The 17,854-nt window shown below is 44.9% G+C and overlaps 1 protein-coding gene across 1 annotated transcript in view; it reads left to right on the top strand.

The window, feature by feature from the left end:
* Positions 1 to 17,854, top strand: part of SLC6A4 (solute carrier family 6 member 4) — a 534,306-nt gene that overhangs the window by 465,093 nt on the left and 51,359 nt on the right. Inside the window, exon 9 of the mRNA XM_085649232.1 lies at positions 7,318 to 7,430. Within this exon, the coding sequence (XP_085505358.1) occupies positions 7,318 to 7,430 (113 nt within the window). The remainder of the gene's footprint in view (positions 1 to 7,317; positions 7,431 to 17,854) is intronic.

A 17,854-nucleotide genomic window follows, 5' to 3' on the forward strand; every position in this document is an offset into this window, starting at 1 on the left:
AACAAATTAGGTACACATCGTTGCGCCTACAATTTCCCTTGAATCCCATTTTTGAATGTCAAGCTGCACCCTCACATGGGTTGTGCAACTATGTTCAATGTACAGAAAGAATTTGATAAACATTGTCTGCCCCATGGTTACTGCAGATGTTAAGTTTTCATTAAGGGCTATATTTTTGCAATTTTGTAAGTGCAGATTTAAAGATGCTCACATATTTGCCCCCAGTCAGCAGGTTCAATGTACTTCGGCATGCACTGTTAAATTCATTGTAGTTGTAGTAAGATAGCTAGGGGGTCCTAAAAATAGGGTAGCAAAGGTCAAAATTAAATGGCTGTGGCATTAGCATTGTAAACACTACAGGGAAATACAGGACATGTAAATGTTTACATAATTATCTTGTAGGGCACCAATGTTATGAATTGCCGGGTGGAGATAAAAATAATTTTTTACTTTTTGTGTTTGGAGGATCCAACTTGGCAGTGTGTAAAGTCTATTATTTTTTTTTAATTCAAAAAGTTAATTTAAAAATCACATTTTTATAGCTTTGAAAGACGTTGAGGCTTGAGTCCAGGGGCATGGATATGTTACAATCATGCATGGTTTTAGGGCCTTGGAGATTAGGTGAGGTACCCCCGTCCACACTTTTACAGCATCCAAATTTAGATTAAAATGCAAAATCAAACCAATGGTACTTTCAACATAAATGAAGATATTTGAAGTGATTACCTCCAGTCAATTTATTTCAAGCATATTGTTGGACCTGGCCTTTTTTGCAGGGTTATCCCCAAACTTTTTTCCTTTCTCCACCTTTTTTTCTAACCTTCTTTTTACCTCGTTTTAGGACTCTGGGCGCTTTACCACTGCTAATCAGTGCTAAAATGCATGTACTCCCTCTTCTAAACATGGTATGATAGGCTTACACTTGTTTGGCATGTTTAATTTACCTATATGTCCCTTGTAAAGTGGTATATCATATACCCAGGGCCTGTAAATTAAATGTTGCTTGTGGGCCTGCAGCACTGCTTGTGCCACCCACAGACTTAGCCTTTCAACTCTGTCTCAGGTCTGCCACTGCTGGGCCTGTGTGCACAGTTTACTGCCACACTGACGTGGCATTTAAAACTACTTGCCAACCCTTAAAACCCCCTTTTATTAAACATAGGTCACCCCTAAGGTAGGGCCTTGGTAGCCCTGTAGGCAACTTAAAGTGTGCAAGTTAAAGGTAGGACATGTGCCTTTATTGTGTGACATGTCCTGGTAGTGACAAGAAGCCAATTTTGTTTCTCACTATTGTGCCTACTCATCTGATAGGCTAGCATTGGGAATTCCCTTATATAGGTTTTAAGTGGTAATTCCTGACCTGAAAGGAGTAGCATTGCCATGTTTGGTATGTTTAGAATGATAGTTATAAATCCTGCTTACTGGCGTAGTTGGATTTTACATTACTATTTTAGAAAAGCCACTTTTAGATCGTGGTCATTTCTTTGTGCGTATGACTCTTTGTGCTTTGCATCCTGACATTAATCCACGTTTAGGCCTGGGTGACAACTACACTTTGCGCATACTTTCTAGACAGCCACCACACAGGAAGGGTTGGATGTGACATGGTTATATCTGCATTCATCTACATACTGATGGCTTCCTGGGCTGGAAGAGGGAGAGGCCGTTCACACTTTACAATTGTATAGGCTGTGTCCTGCCCTAAAAATCAAGGGCCGATTTACCCCCCACTGATGTCTGGAGTCAGGACTGGGCTGAAAGGGATTGTTGTACATTTCTAAAAGTTCTTGTGAAGTCACCCCCTACATCAAAGACATTTGAAGTATAAGTACAGGGGCTCTGACCCCAGGTTTGGGGAAGCACTTTTGGATCTGGTCCTGAACCTCTGTCAGAAGGACTACTGCACTGCTTAAAGGACTAATCTGGACTTCTTCTCTGTTTGTTGCTCTGCTGCCTTTCAACTGATGTGCTGCTTAAAGGACTCAACTGAACTGTTTAGGCCGAGCCTAGAACAGCGCATGCGCTGTTGCTTGAATTTTTGTAAGGGGATTTTCAAAGTGCTGCAGCCGCTGGCCTAAAGCCTGCGTGCATGTGCACGTGAACGCGCGCAGCCGCCATATGTCTCCATCACGGGTACTGTACTTCATGAAGGACCTTTTGCTATAATCGGGCACCGGCGCTTTACTTTTAGTGCTAAAAATAAAGCACCGGTGCCACGATTATAGCGAAAGTAAAGTACATAAATAATATCCCTTCGGTTGCCCGATCTTATGCTTTTTATAAACCGATGAGTGAGTTTCCCTTGGAAATTCTCAAGTGGGTAGGAAAGGGAATATGATTTGGATGCGATTTCAGTGTCCATTTTCCTTTGTGAACGAATTGTAGCGGTTGGTACTCCCGATATTGCCATACTGATGAAATCCATGATTTATCCAATTATTGTAAAGGTTGGACCCGACCAATTATTGTGCTTAAATCGGAGTAAAAAAAAAAATACAAACATTCCAATGCTCTCTTCTCGTGCACGCATGTTTCTCAAAGCGTGCGTGCGGAGCAGATTACTGCTTGTTTTGTTCTTCTCTTCACATTTGCCACCCGATACCCCGGACCGCAAACACATTAAGAAAGTGTGACCAATGGTTGGAATAAGATGATTGAGAGCAACAGTAAAAGATCAAATGCGAGCACATCAGTGCGCCGGATTTTCCCAAATAAATATTTACACATTGAGAAAAATCAGATTTACAAAACTGCAGAAAATACTAAATTTGGGTAACGACATTAAATATCAATATCCAGTGTTTGAAAAAAAAAGTAATTTCAGTAAATTAAATTGGGGGTGAATTTATAATGTATTTATTCTATTACCTGCAAAGCTGAAATGTTCAGACAGCAGCTCAACTAAAAGTATATTTCGGAAGCTTCCCAAAAGTCATACTTTCAGTTGAGTTGTTATTTGAACATTTCAGCTTTGCAGAGTTCCAGGAATTCTAACTACTTTGAAGAGTTTAACATTTCGCACCCTTTATTCGCACTGACAGGCCTTTGTGATTTATTTTTTATACAATGCAGATTTATATAGCTTGAACTCCACCCGTAGGTATAGGAGTGGTTTACATGAGCACCGGTTACGTTACACAAGGACAGTTTCAGTGAGTTACCCAGAATCACAGTATGTGGACGCGACCCCGAGGCTCAAACCCTGGTTTCCAGCACCAAAGTCGGCAGTCTAGCCGCCAGACCACACCCTCTCCCACTTCTAGCTTAAGGCCAGGGGTGTTTTGCATCGATGTGAGGTGGTTTATCCGAACGAAACGCATGGCCGGGGTGCAGTGGGTGACATCTTTGATACTTATTATTCAACTGTGTTTACTTGGGAAATATTCAAGCGCTTGTATTAGTGTACGTCATCACGCCAGATACCCTCTCAGAGTGTTTGCACATTTTTAGATTTGCCGTTTTGTCGGTGCCACTTGTCATCCATCACAGTTACTATGCTACAGGCACGTTTTATCATCATACAAAAGAAAATTATTATGTATTTATAGTAAATATTTCACAATATAAAAGTTAAAACATTAAAAATGTCTAGACCACTTGCCCTAGTGTTTTGCGTAAACTATGCGTCTTCAGGCAATAAAGGAACCAATTACAAAATCTATACAATTTGCTTTCAAATCATCAATGCCACTTAGTTAGAAGACACCAACTTACACTTTTTATTTCATGTGTAATTGAGTAAATCATATATAAATCAGACCGCTCTAAAACACGTTTCACACCCTCCATTCAATTGTGTAAAACCACTCCATCCATTTACTGATTAATTAGACAAATCGCTTTTTTTTAAACCCCGCTTTAAGTACCTGAAAATTGTTGATGTCTTTTACGACACCATTTTAACAGGTATATGGGGCCTTTGTTCTAGCACAACAACATTCTGAGCAGTTAGGTCTCATGAAGTAAAACACGTTTCTATCTTGAATAGGCCCTACCCATAATGATAAATTAAGTGAGGTAAGACTCACTTAATATTATATAAGCACAGTCTCATTATTGGTGTCTGACTGACTCCTTTGCGTCCCAGTCTGAATGAGCAGGGACACTCACTACAAATGTCGATGTGTCTCCAGAGTTCTGATTTAATGGTGGCGCATCACAAACAAATGCTTGCTAAATACTGGTTCTAACCTATTGGCCTAACTGTTCGTTAATAGGCATAAAGTGTATTTGTAAAGTGTACGTCTACCCAGGAGGGAATCTTGATGCTGATTAACAGATGTTTATTGGTACCCAACTCAATGGTACTCTTTTTATCGTCCTCAGAAGGGTGAAAGGCGGAGTAGACCCGCCAGGATTTGAGCCTGTGACCAGGAGGTCGAACATAGGGACCTACAGTGGAGACATTAGTTAACTAAGCCACCAGACCGGGCATAGAACTAATATGCTTTCATGATTGAATGACACTTTAAAACTGCCCAAAATGTGATCATGTTCATTAATTTAAATCACATAAGGTCAAAAACATGGGCATGCACTTAGTCACATTGAAGAGGGCAATATGCGTCACTGTCACCTGCAATGTTTGACAGATTCATCATGATCATTACGAAACACTTGCTTTTGGCAATCACAACTTGTTGAACAAACCAGGAGGTTTCATAAATCCGGATGCATTGTGAGCAAAGCAGCACACACTAAAGGCAATCCTAAACTCCTTTGGAAACTAGTGGAGAGCTTTCAAGGCAAATTTTATGAGGTTGTCCTTCTGCAGGTTTATTGGCATCCTGACAGCATAGTTTTGAAATCTCTGCAAAATGTCTGTAAGCTTCTTAGGTAGCCTTTATAAATCACATGACAATAATCTAGGCACCACAAAACCAAGCACTTTATCAGCTCCATTCACAGAGAGCTGGTCACACTAGCTGGCGTATTTTAAGTGGCACATAGTGGTGCACGTTGATAACCTTGGACGATTGCATTGATTTGAGGCTCTTGTTGATTGACTTTGACCATAACATTGATTTAACAGGTAAGGTTTGTATCAGATATGAATCCCAGGGTCTTCACTTTTTAGGTCGAGCCTTGAACAGCGCATGCGCTGTTGCTCGAATTTTTGTAAGGGAATTTTCAAAGTGCTGCAGCCGCTGGCCTAAAGCCTGCGTGCATGTGCGCGTGAACGCGCGCAGCCACCATATGTCTCCGTCGCGGGTACTGTACTTCATGAAGGCGCTTTTGCTATATTCGGGCACCGGCGCTTTACTTTTAGTGTTAAAAGTAAAGCGCGGGTGCCGCGATTATAGCGAAATTAAAGAAATAGATGCTTGTTTCTATTTCTTTACCTTTGGTATAATCGCGGCACCGGCGCTTTACTTTTAATGTTAAAAATAAAGCGCTGGTGCCGCGATTATAGCAAAAGTAAAGAAATAGAAACAAGCATCTATTTCTTTACAAAGAACAAGCATTGGCATAGCCAATAGGTCTCGCTTTTGGGACCTTATAAGTATTTATTTATGCAGCACAATTTCTTTGGTGCAACAACAACTGTTACATGGCTAAACACTTACAAGGTCCAAAAGGCGAGACCTATTGGCTATGCCAATGCTTGTTTTCTGCTTGTTGCCCTGCTCCCTGCTGCTCCCTTACTCTGGCCCATCCAGACACTGTGTGGATTTGTAACTTGACGCTGTTGTCTCTACAATTTCCCATCTCCAAGAGGACTGTTGTGCTACCATGAGAGATCGCCATTTGGGCTGCCTACCTTGTTGTGTTGGACTCCTGCCTGCTAACTTCTGGGCTGCAGGAGGAACTACCACTTGGCTCCTGCATTATGTGCAGGCCTGCCACCTGCCCATCTCTTTGTGCCCCCTAAAGTGTTCTTCCAGGAGCCTAGTACGTGGGGAGCGCTGTGTACTGCTCCTGTCTTCTCTAATCTCAGCGTGGGTGAGTGCTATTTTCTGCTCTTTGTGGATTTCCCTAGCACGTTTTGAGCGCTTGGTTCTGTGTCATGCCAGAGCGCATTGAACGCGGGACGTCATCCTGAACAATAGCATGTGTTGAAGCGCTTTACATTGACCTAAAACGCAGTGCATGTTTCCGCTCTTAGGCCTCTTGTCAGAGCTGAGGGAACTCCAGCTTCAGAAGCCCAGCATCGTCTAGCAACGACGAGCCCTCCACCGATGTCAGCCATAGACGGGACATAGTCACCTAAAGAAACTTCTCCCTGCATTGTGCCTGATCCCATCGCCAAGGGAAATACCCTCCTGTGCCGCAGCACTAAGGCTGCCTGTGGTGTGCAGGCTTACTCTGCCGTCCAGACACCGAAAACGTAAATGAGGGAGCGGACTGCTAAACCTCCTTGCTTATAATCACCCGGCGAGGCCCTGCGCTGCAGCTCTTGGCTGTCCATTGGGTGTTGGCTCTGCATTCGACTTCCCAGTCCCAGGAGGGGGGCATAATCAAGTAGTACTCAGGAAGCTGATCCCCTGCAAATCACCCTGGTCAGAGAACCCAATAGTTGCGAGTTCTTTTCTAGCCTGAAAGAGCCATTACAGTAACTTGCTTAAAGAGAGCGTCGGCATCTTGTTAAGTACTGTGATTCTGAATGCTTACGCTTGAAACGTGATAACTGATGCATATGTTATTGAAGTTATGTTATTTTTTATTGTGTTCTGATCAAGATAACCAGTACTATTTATAACTATGATATCTTAAAAAGGACACATGATATTTTTGTAGTTTTGCCCCGATAATGAGTACTAGCTGAGACTACTATGGATGCATATGCTTCTGAAGTGATACTCATCTACAAACAAATTGCATAATTTGCAAAGTTTTATAATTCATGTCGTTTTGGTCTATGCTGTATGTACAATACACTATATATTATTTTTTATATAGTCCTGTGTGGAGTCTCTTTTGTGGTATATGCATGGTGTTTCTGTGTGATTATGTTGTGCAAATGCTTTACACATTGCTATTCGCCAAGCTACCAGAGGGTGAGCACAGGTTATCTTTGGGGCTTAACTTACTTGCCCTGACTAGAGTGGTGGGTCCTGCTTGGCTTAGGTACATACCCTAGCCAACCAGAAACTCAATTTCTAACACATACTGTAATTAAAACTAAGCTGATTTGAATGATTAAACTAGAATCGAAATACTGACCTCTAAATCTTTGGATGAGGAATCACATTATTTCAGAAAATTGTAATTCAATCAATGTCGATTTGAGTTACTAACTGAGAATCAACAAACTCCTCTACTGACAGTGATTAGGATTGTTTTAAGCCAAGTAAAATCTCTCCCTCTTACATCCAGGACCAAGTCTCCTCTTCATCACCTACGCCGAGGCTATTGCCAAGATGCCAGCGTCCACCTTCTTTTCCATCATTTTCTTCCTGATGTTGATCACCTTGGGTCTGGACAGCACGGTGAGTACATCATTTGCCGATTCTTATCGCACGACCGAGTGCTAATGCGATCTTTTGCCCACTGACTTGGACTGTCACCCACATGGTGGACCCTCTTCTCAATATCCAGCTATTCAGGCCCTGAATACTTCCCTAGATCTCCCGCTTCCACATATCTCAACCATTCTCTTGTCACTTGCCCAAGTGCTGCTGTTTTACCTGCCCCTTCAGAGACCCAGTGCCTAGAAGGCACATGATTTCTGCTGCACATCTACCTATGCATCGCCATCTGACTCCTGTTTTTATTTTTCCTTTGAATTCCCTCCTGTGTTCTGTCCCTTTGATCGCTCCATCTGATCCCCCATCAGTTCTCCTATCAGAGTCTTTCACGCCTTCTGCCCCTGGCACACCCCATCCAAAGCCATTCCATTCTCAGTGTAATAATTGCAGTACATACATATGTTTTTGTTATTATATTTTGTTAATTGTGTACCATGTACAGTCTTGTTCCTGCTGCATGAGACCATTAATACCTCTAACACTTCACCCTACTCCACCGATTACCATTACACTCCCAGCAGTACCACTAACATTATACTACCTGCCACTTACCACCATTGCATTCATAGGGCAAATAGTTGCAACACCTGGCTCCTCCCAACCTACCACTATTTCTCTCCCAGGATGACCTCTAACTAACATTATTCCGCCCTTCCGCCCACCATCAATCCTTTTTCAGGCCGAGTACGTCTAACGCTTTGCTCCACTCCACCGACAGCTACTTCTCTCTAACATTCGGGCCTCGTAGTTCTGACGCGTATCTCTAGTCCCCCAACTGCCATCCCTTTTCAGCTCCTACCACACTGCAACCCTGCCATTAATGTTGCTTCCACCTACCACCAGTTCATTGTCAGGCCTCATAGTTCTTTTATTTTTTTTGTTTATTTTTGTTGTTGTTTTTTTTAAAGCTTTATTGACACACAAAAAACGAACATACAAATTGTGACAATAATAGGACATTTTAAGAAAAACATAAATCAATAAAGACTGCAAACAAAATCCATAATCAATATACATTCTTATACAAGAGGACGTGGATGGGAGGGGGGGGAATCCACTACTTTGAAGCTTCTATTGAATAGCTTAAACTTTGCGGTAGGAAAGCAGGCGTGTATGTCTTCTGGGATAAATACCATGACATTGCATCTTATGGAGGGGTGGTGGTACTACAGTCGGGTGTCAAACCGTGCCGGGGGTGGGTCCAGTCTCTACACTTCCCGGGGCTGCATGAGGGGGCAGAGAAGAAGCTGTGGAAGTATCAGGAATCTGTTGCAGATACGTGCGATAGACACACCATATATCTTTAGGTCTTGATGTTAGGGGCTGAAGTGTGGCATAAATATCAGTTTGCAGGCTACAATAGGCTAAGCTGTGCGTCCATGCTGCTGTTGTGGGTCTAGTTTTCGCCCCCCAATGTATTGCTATTTCTCTTTTAGCTAACATCAAGACGATTGCTACGAATCTTCGGTAACAAAGTTTATTGTGGGTGACCAAGCCTAACAGGCCGAGCCGAGGAAAGGGAATGAGAGGAGCACCAATTATTTTCGCTATCGTTTGAAATATCCCCACCCAGTACGGCAAGACCTGGGGCATGTCCAGGCCATGTGAGCAAAGTCGGCACCCTGTGTTCTGCATTTGGGGCAGCTGAACGACTTGGAGGGGTCAAACTTGCCCAATTGATGCGGGGTAACATTGATCCTATGAATTAATTTAAAATGGAGGAGCTTGTGCCTATGGTTAGGTGAGATTTTCTGTATTTGGTCGAGACAGAAAGCCCATTCCTTATCTGTCAGTGAGTGTCCCAGATAGTTCTCCCAGCGCTGCCAGACCCCTCTGTCCCGTACCTGCTTGAGCGCTAAACAAGCTTTGTACAATTTAGTAACTAAGTGTGTTCCCTCTTTGTCTGTAATAAGCAAAGTAAGTGGTGTGAAATCTGGAGGAGGGCATGGGAAGGAGGCGATGGTGGAGCGAAGTACACCCAATAGTCTGGCAGCTATAAAATTGTCCATGTAAGTCATCCCCGGACGAGTAGATAATTCCATCAGCGTGCACTCCCGTCCCTCAGGAAATTGGGAGCCGAGAGTATCCATGCCCAGTTTAGTGAGGGTAAGATGGACCACCTTTCCGGAGTTAGGTGGGAGGAATGGATTGTTAGATAAGGGAATGGCCGAAGAATAAAGAGGGCCGTCGCCTAGCATAATGTTGAGTTTACGCCACGCACAGCAGGTGGTAGAAAGGGGTTGGATATCTTGAGGGTCTAGGGGTATGCCCTTGGGGAATAGAGTGCCCAACAGTGCGGGGGCTGCCAGATCACGGTCGGGTTTCGTATACGGAATATGATTGTCCGGCTGGTACCAGTGATAAGCATATTGTGCTTGTCTATTCTATAAGGAAACTGAGAAAGCTATGTTCCAGTGCACAGCGTACAGCCTCTAGGATTTCTGTCTAATGTATGAACATTTTTTGATTTACTATTCCATTCAACAAAGTACACATGTGTTCATTTAATAACATGTATTATGTATTCTGTCAAATGTCATCAACAAACAAAATATCTTCATCATAAAGAAACATATTAAGGAAACAAGCATAACAATCATTTGAATTTGAGAAACAATATCTTCAAAACAATGTTTTGTAGCTATCAGTTGAGATGCATTTCGGATTATGAACCCTTCGTCAGGGGTATATGGTTCTTTACATTCAGGTTTGATTTGCGGCCTCCTGCCGGAACAAAAGAAAAATGAAGTAACAATGCGCTCCTAGTGTAATGTACAACGTCTTAAAAATTGATTCACAATATCTGTATTTGCATTCACTATGCCATAGTGGATAAAAGAAAAAGAAAAAACGTGCTGACGGAGTCTTCATGAACCTCAAACTAAACTATCTATGCCTTAAATTGTGGTGTTGCGCGTGTAAACTAAAGTGTGCCCCAATGTGATTCAATAAGGTGTTCGTGCCTCTCTTGCTAGAAGATCGGTTGTGTAATAAGCATGCTGTTCCAAGTGCATAAAAAAACCTGAGGTACAACCAAAAGTCTGTGAAAATACCTTCTGAAACTACAAATGGGCAATGGAAGACCCAGAACGGATTTTATGCCCCAAAGAAAAGAATGCATCTTGAAAAGCGACAATGTATCTATAAAGAATCAAAGTCTCAATGTCAACATGAACGTCAAGGTTACATTCAACAACAAATGTCGACTCCTCTAGAGACCATCTTGCCCTTTCTCCTTCTATATAAATGCGCGTTTTGTCTTGCACAATAAGAGTTACGAGTGACCCTTACCTTGAAACTTTAACAGTAGAATTTCATGTTACGTGGTAAATCGCCTATATAACACAGAACAAATAAAAAGTAAGGATACGATCTTCACAGAAGCGATGTAAATGTATCCGGTATGAAGCAGCCGGCTTTCTAACTCACCCGCGTTGATCATACGTTGTGCCAAGTCACATGACCCCACATACGTGAGACATCACTGCATCATCTCCATATTTATCGCTATGACCTGCCAAGTATATCCACTTCAAATTAGCTAAATCCTTATAAGTAGCAGTATCTTCACTAAAGAGATTGTTTTAAAACGTGAAAGAAATGCACTAACTGAAAAAATAAATAAAAGGAAAAGGGGGAATTTCCCGTCCAAGGGATTCAACCAGCAATTCACAGTTCTTTACTCCTCAAAAACGCATGACAGCTATGCTGCTTGTATCGTATCATTAGTGCCCAAGTGTGATATAAATGCCACAATGTGATAGTGAATGCCAACACAGAAGTACACATAGACTGACTGGTCACAGTTATAAAAAACATAACAATTCATAATGATCATTGAGACCCTTAGGTATTAAGGTTCCTAGGTGATTGACCCAAAAGGTTTCACTTTGGGCTAGTAAAGTGTTAGTTTCTATGCCTGCGCGCGCCACTATTTTCTCTATTATCGTAAAACGTAATTGAGGAATAGTGTGAGGTGTGTCAATCCACAGGGACACTGGATTGCGTAAATAACTCCCTCTGTATTACAATCTGAGTTGTGTTTTAATTGGAACTTTTTGCCAGTATGATGATGATGGAAGAAGTCCCCTGTGATCACATTCCCGCATTGTCCACAGTTCCAGCATTTGCGCATGCCTTTGTGTTTTTCTGTCATGGGTAAAGTAGTTGATTTTAAAAGTTCTCTTCCAGGGGATCCTCATCAATAGTCATAAGCACTGAATATTCCCGCCCATGTGCGGGGACCCCGGAAATAATAAAATTATATATGAAAAAACATTGTTAGCCTGCAGGCTGCATTGCAATACAATACCATAGAGACTGAAAAGCCTTGTACAGGTAAAAACTGGCACCGTGCCTTTAAGGCAGCCCTGATTCCAATATCCCATCATGTCTCAGGGGTGACAGTTGGGTCAGTTGTTCTTTCCGGCTCCTTCAGTTAGGACCCTGGAATTCAGCTCTCTTCAGTTTTGACTTTCTAGTCAAGATTTGCTACTTTTCTAGTGAAATGTTTGCTTCATCTTTATTATTTCTTTTTGGTGAAGCATTTTTCCTGTTTTGCTGACAGATTTCAAAACTTTTTTCTGTCAGAAAATGCCTTCTTTGTTCATGCCTTATCCATCCTGTGGCAAAAAGAAGGCTGCTTCAGATACTCACGATGTGTGTATCATCTGTCTACCGGACACTCATTCTCCTGCTTTCTGTCGACATTGTAAGGACCTTTCTAAGAGGACTTTGAAAGACAGGGAGAGAATTAGGCTGTATGGACTTTCTGAAATGCGTTCGACGTCGAAGCAGTTGATCCCTGTGTGTTCTCCATCGGCGTCGGGCTCGGCGTCGAAGACTCCAGCGGCGGGATCGTCGTTGAGAGGTGAGGAGACCAGGGATGTTCATGCTTCCAAGAGAAAATCAACGTCGATGCAGGATCCGGCGGCGAAACGCATTCGTTCGTCGGCGAAGACTTCGCCGTCGAGGAGGTATCGTTCGGCGTCGAAGGAGAAACATCATCATTCGACGTCGAAGTCAACATCTAGGAGGAAGTCGACGTCGAAGGAAAGAAGTTCGACGTCGAAATCTACTTCGAGGCGAAGATCGTCGTCAAAAGACCATGGGCGATCATCGACGTCGAGACTTGGTTCGCCGTCGACGGAGAAGCGATCGTCGTCTAAGACCTTGCAAACGTCGAGACGAAGATCGTCGTCGGGGCATGAATCGACGTTGAGGCGGTCACCTCCATCTGGATCGACGGCGAGGCAGGAGCCTCCGTCTGGATCGACGCGAGGCAGGCGCCTCCGTCGTTAGAGATGTCCATGACGTCGGCGATGAAACAGACGTCGAGGCGAAGTTCCCCGTTGGGATGTAGGCCTCCGTCCAGGAGAAGCCCTCCGTCGACGACAAGGCTCTCGACGTCGAGGCATGACTCGTCACCGGTTATCCACTCGGTGTCGAGGTCCACATCTCCGGCGATAGGCCTATCACCGTCGAGACAGTCCTCCGCTGTGGGGTATCAGGAGCGCCAACTGACATCCAGGTCAGCGTCGAAACGCAAGTCTCCGCATAGAGTAAAGTATACTCCGGATGTGGCATCGGAGCATGATTCAGCTTCTGGCTTACCGCCGATTTCTATTTCGCCTTCAGCCTCAGCAGGATCAGGATCTCCTCCTTCAAGATCTAGATCACCTGAAGTGATAATTTCAGCTCCTATTTCACCTATAGAGCATCCTGGGCCGACAAGTCCTCGATTGACAGCGTCACCGACACCAAGAAGGTAGGAAGAGGATCATCCTCCGGGACAAAGCCCTACCGGAGTGCTGCCTCAGTCCATACCACCACGTATGCCTTCCATGGCGCATGCAGTAAGCATCTCCTTAACTAGATTGAGGAATCTTACCCAGCCTAGGAGACCAACAAGCCCTCGCTCTCGGGAAAGAGAGTATGATCGGCGCTCACGTTCGCCCAGGAGAAGATCGAGGTCCAGCTCTCGCAGAAGAGAGTCGGGGCGATCTGAGAGAAGACGGCGTAGGTCTCCTATATCTTCTTCTTCTTCAAGCCGTTCTTCCAAGAGAGATTACTCTCCCACGCTTTCAGATACTCCTCCATCTCGAGTTTCACCAGTGGATGACATCAGCACTTTCCAGGATGTTTTGTGCAGGGGAGCAGCAAAGTTGAACATCCCAATGCCTGTTCAATAGACGACTTCTTCAGTCATCTTTGAGACCCTTCACGAAAGAACGGCATCTCGTCCACTGTTGCCCCTGGTCCCTGGGTTGCTTAAACCAGTGATGGACGTCTTCCTCACGCCGGCTACCATCTAGTCAGCTCCGGCGCGAATACTTAAAAAATCCTCAAGGCGGACCCTCCACCTGACTCAGTAATCACTGCGGCCGCCAGGAAGACCCATTCGGTGGCTTTGTCATCCACAGTGCCGCCGGACAAAGAAAGCAAGACGCAAGACTCTTGGGGAAGAAGAGTGTGCGGATCGGCTGCCTCCAGTTTGAAAGTGGCCAGTGCCTCGGCGCTCTTGGGGCGCTACGACAGATCGCTGTGGGATTCTCTCCAAAGATTCGTAGAGAAACTTCCGCAGGAGGATAGGAAGGACTTTGAGGAGATCTTGCAGGAGGGCAGTCTGCTCTCTAATCAAGTCATTAGTGCGGCAGCAGATGGAGCAATGCTGGCAGCTCACTCCTACGCTCATGGTATTTCAGCCAGACGATCTTCCTGGCTACGATGAACGGCTTTGAAACCTGAGGCACAAGCCAGAATTGTCAATCTGCCTTTTTCTGGGAGTTCGCTTTTTGGTTCGCATACCTACGACGAGATGGCTCGGATGAAGTCTGAACTCGAGACCATGAAAGCTGTGGGGCTAGAGAAAAGGAAAGAGTTCCGTCGTCGTAGGGGAACTGACAGGCGTGCCTTCCAGCAGAGGGTTCAAACCCCTCACTGGCAGAAGAATCAAGACCAGCAAGGACAGAAAAAACAACAATTTCAGTCCCGCAGATCAACTAGAGGACAAGGAAACAACCGCCAGTCCAACAGTGGCAACAAGGCTCAAGGCAAGCAATGAGCTATCGCTTCCTCCGAAACCGTCCACCGCTCCGGTGGGAGGAAGTATTTCGCGACATCATCCAGAGTGGCAAAACATCACCAGAGACAAGTGGGTTTTGACTATACTGCAACATGGATACTCTCTTCTTTTTCGGAGTCCTCCTCCATCTGTCCACCCGGTACATTTGTCTAATCAACTCAAGATGCTAAGAGAAGAGGTGGCAACCCTCCTACTCAAATCAGCCATAGAAAGGGTTCCGAGAGCGCAGAGAGGGAAAGGAGTCTACTCCAGATATTTTCTAATTCAGAAGAGAAGTACAAAAACAGAGTTCAGACCCATCTTAGATTTACGAACACTCAACAAACATATCAAGAGGGAGAAGTTCTGCATGCTTGCACTTCACCAAATATATCCACATCTCCGTCGAGGCGATTGGATGTGCTCGCTGGACCTGCAAGACGCGTATTTTCATATACCCATCTGTCAGCGTCATCGGAAATTCCTAAGATTCGTGGTAGGAACCTCCCACTACCAGTTCAAGGTTCTACCATTTGGCCTGAAACCAGCACCTCGAGTGTTCACAAAGTGCACGGCGGTGGTAGCTGCTGCCCTGAGACGCGCAGGAGTCTTCGTCTATCCCTATCTAGACGACTGGTTACTAAAAGGTCCATCATCTCAGGCTGTACGTTCACAGCTGACACGCTGCCTGGATCTGTGTCACCGATTGGGGCTCCAGGTGAATCACAAAAAATCCACCTTCACACCAACGTAAAGGATACACTACCTGGAAGCGATTGTAGATTCCGAACTAGGAAAAGTGTATCCTTCGGAGGAGAGACAGTTATCCCTCGCTCAAAAAGGCAGGCATGCGATAACCAACAGGCTGTCTACAGCGCAACAGATATTATCCCTGCTAGGGGCCATGGCATCTTGCATATTCCTAGTTCCCAACGCCAGGTTGCGGATGCGTCCTCTCCAACAGGATCTAGAGAACAAATGGGACCAAAAGTCTTCTCTGTGGGAGGACAAAGTGTGCCTTTCGACAACAGCCAGGCAGTCGATCAAGTGGTGGTTGAAGTCGAGCAATCTGCAGGTGGGGATTCCTTTCCATCAGGAACCTCCATTGCAAACGCTGATCACCGACGCATCGCTACAAGGTTGGGGCGCACATCTGGGGTCTCTACAGACTCAGGGGCTGTGGTCCAGCAGCGAGCAGCTATATCACATCAACATGCTAGAGCTCAGGGCAGTACATCTCGCCCTCAAGGGGTTCCTGCCCTCAATCAGCACGAGTTCCATTTTAGTACAAACGGACAACACCACCACAATGTACTATCTGAACAAGCAGGGGGGCACTCATTCCAGGACACTCTCGCTGGAGGCTCAATCCCTGTGGCACTGGATCCTGGCAAGGAACATTTCCATAACGGCGGTGCACCTGCCAGGCGAGCTCAACGTTCAAACGGACTCACTCAGTCGACATTTTCAAGACTCAGAGGACTGGGTCCTCAACGATGAGGTGCTAGAGAACATTTTCGAGGAGTGGGGCCGTCCGCAAGTAGACCTCTTCGCGGAGGAAAACAACACAAAATGCAGAGGCTTCGCCTCAAGGTACTATCGACCAGGGTCTCTGGGGAATGCCCTTTTGATCGACTGGTCAATGACATTTGTGTACGCCTTTCCTCCTCTCCCGCTAATCCCGAAAGTGGTGACCAAGCTGCAACACTCGACCACCAAGATGATCCTAATAGCACCGGACTGGCCGAGGCAGTGGTGGTACCCAGATCTCCTTCACCTATCGAACCGGCCGCACAAGCGTCTGCCTTGCAGGCCGGACTTGCTAACCAAGATGCAGGGGAGGATTTACCATCCCAACCTTCCCTCGCTGAGCTTAACAGCATGGCTCCTGAAGTCCTCCAGTATGGCCATTTAAACCTTCCCCAGGAATGTATGACCATATTGAAGGATGCTAGGAGGCCTTCTACGAGACACTCATACTTCTGTAAGTGGAAGAGATTTTATTTATGGTGTATTCAAAATCAACATAATCCTACGAAATGTCAAGAGGAAGTGATATTACCCTATCTGCTTCACTTAGCCAGGGTGGGGTTAAAATTCTCCTCCATCAAAGTACACCTGGCGGCCATTACGGCCTATAGGCGCTCTCCATCTCAGCATTCATTCTTATAAGATTCAAGTGGTAAAAGATTTTTTGCAGGGACTTAAAAAGGTTTACCCCCCAGTGAGGCCTCCCTCGCCTCCTTGGGAGCTGAACCTGGTTCTTTCAAAGCTTATGAGTCCACCTTTCGAACCCATACATAAGGCTACATTACAGCACCTTACGTGGAAAGCAGCCTTCTTGGTAGCTATCCCCTCAGCACGTAGGGTGAGTGAAATACAGGCCCTCTGCTCAAAAGAACCCTACATGGTTTTTCACCTTAATAGGGTGGTGATGAGAACTCATCCTTCATTTTTACCTAAGGTGGTATCCGACTTTCATGTGAATCAGTCTATCTCACTGCCAACTTTCTTTCCCAACCCCTCCTCGCCAGCTGAGAGGGCGTTGCATTCTTTGGATGTTAAACGAGTTCTCAAATTTTACCTAGATAGAACTAAGGCTGTCAGGAAGTCTGACCAATTGTTTGTAAACTATGGTGTTGTCCGTACAGGTTTTGCAGCATCTAAACGTTCTATTGCCAGATGGATTGTGTCAAGCATTAAATTAGCTTACCAGCTAGCTCAGAAACCGTTATGGCCTCTACCTAAGGCACATTCCACACAAGGGAAAGCGGCTACTGCTGCGTTTCTCAATAATCTCCCACTCTCCGAGATCTGTAAAGCAGCTACTTGGAGATCTGTCCATACATTCACGAGACATTATTGTCTGGACTCGGACACCAGAGCAGACACTCAAATAGGGCAAGCCCCCTTGAGGAATCTGTTCAACAACTGATTATTTCGGTTGTTATCTTCAATGTATAGTGCAGTTCTCATTTGCCTGCGGTGGAAGATGGGCTTGCTATTCTATTCAGTGCTTATGACTATTGATGAGGATCCCCTGGAAGAGAATGATAAATTACTTACCTGTAATCCTAGTTCTCTTCCAGGGGTATCCTCATCAAAGTCATAAGCAACTCACCCGCCTCCCCAGGCAAATGAGAGGACTGTATTATTAAATATGGAAGAAGTATATCTTTATGTTTAGGACTATGGTCCCGCAAAGAACAACTGACCCAACTGTCACCCCTGAGGCATGATGGGATATTGGAATCAGGGCTGCCTTAAAGGCACGATGCCAGTTTTTACCTGTACAAGGCTTTTCAGTCTCTATGGTATTGTA

Source organism: Triturus cristatus, chromosome 3_2 (genome assembly GCF_964204655.1).
Source record: "Triturus cristatus chromosome 3_2, aTriCri1.1, whole genome shotgun sequence".
NCBI lineage: Eukaryota > Metazoa > Chordata > Amphibia > Caudata > Salamandridae > Triturus > Triturus cristatus.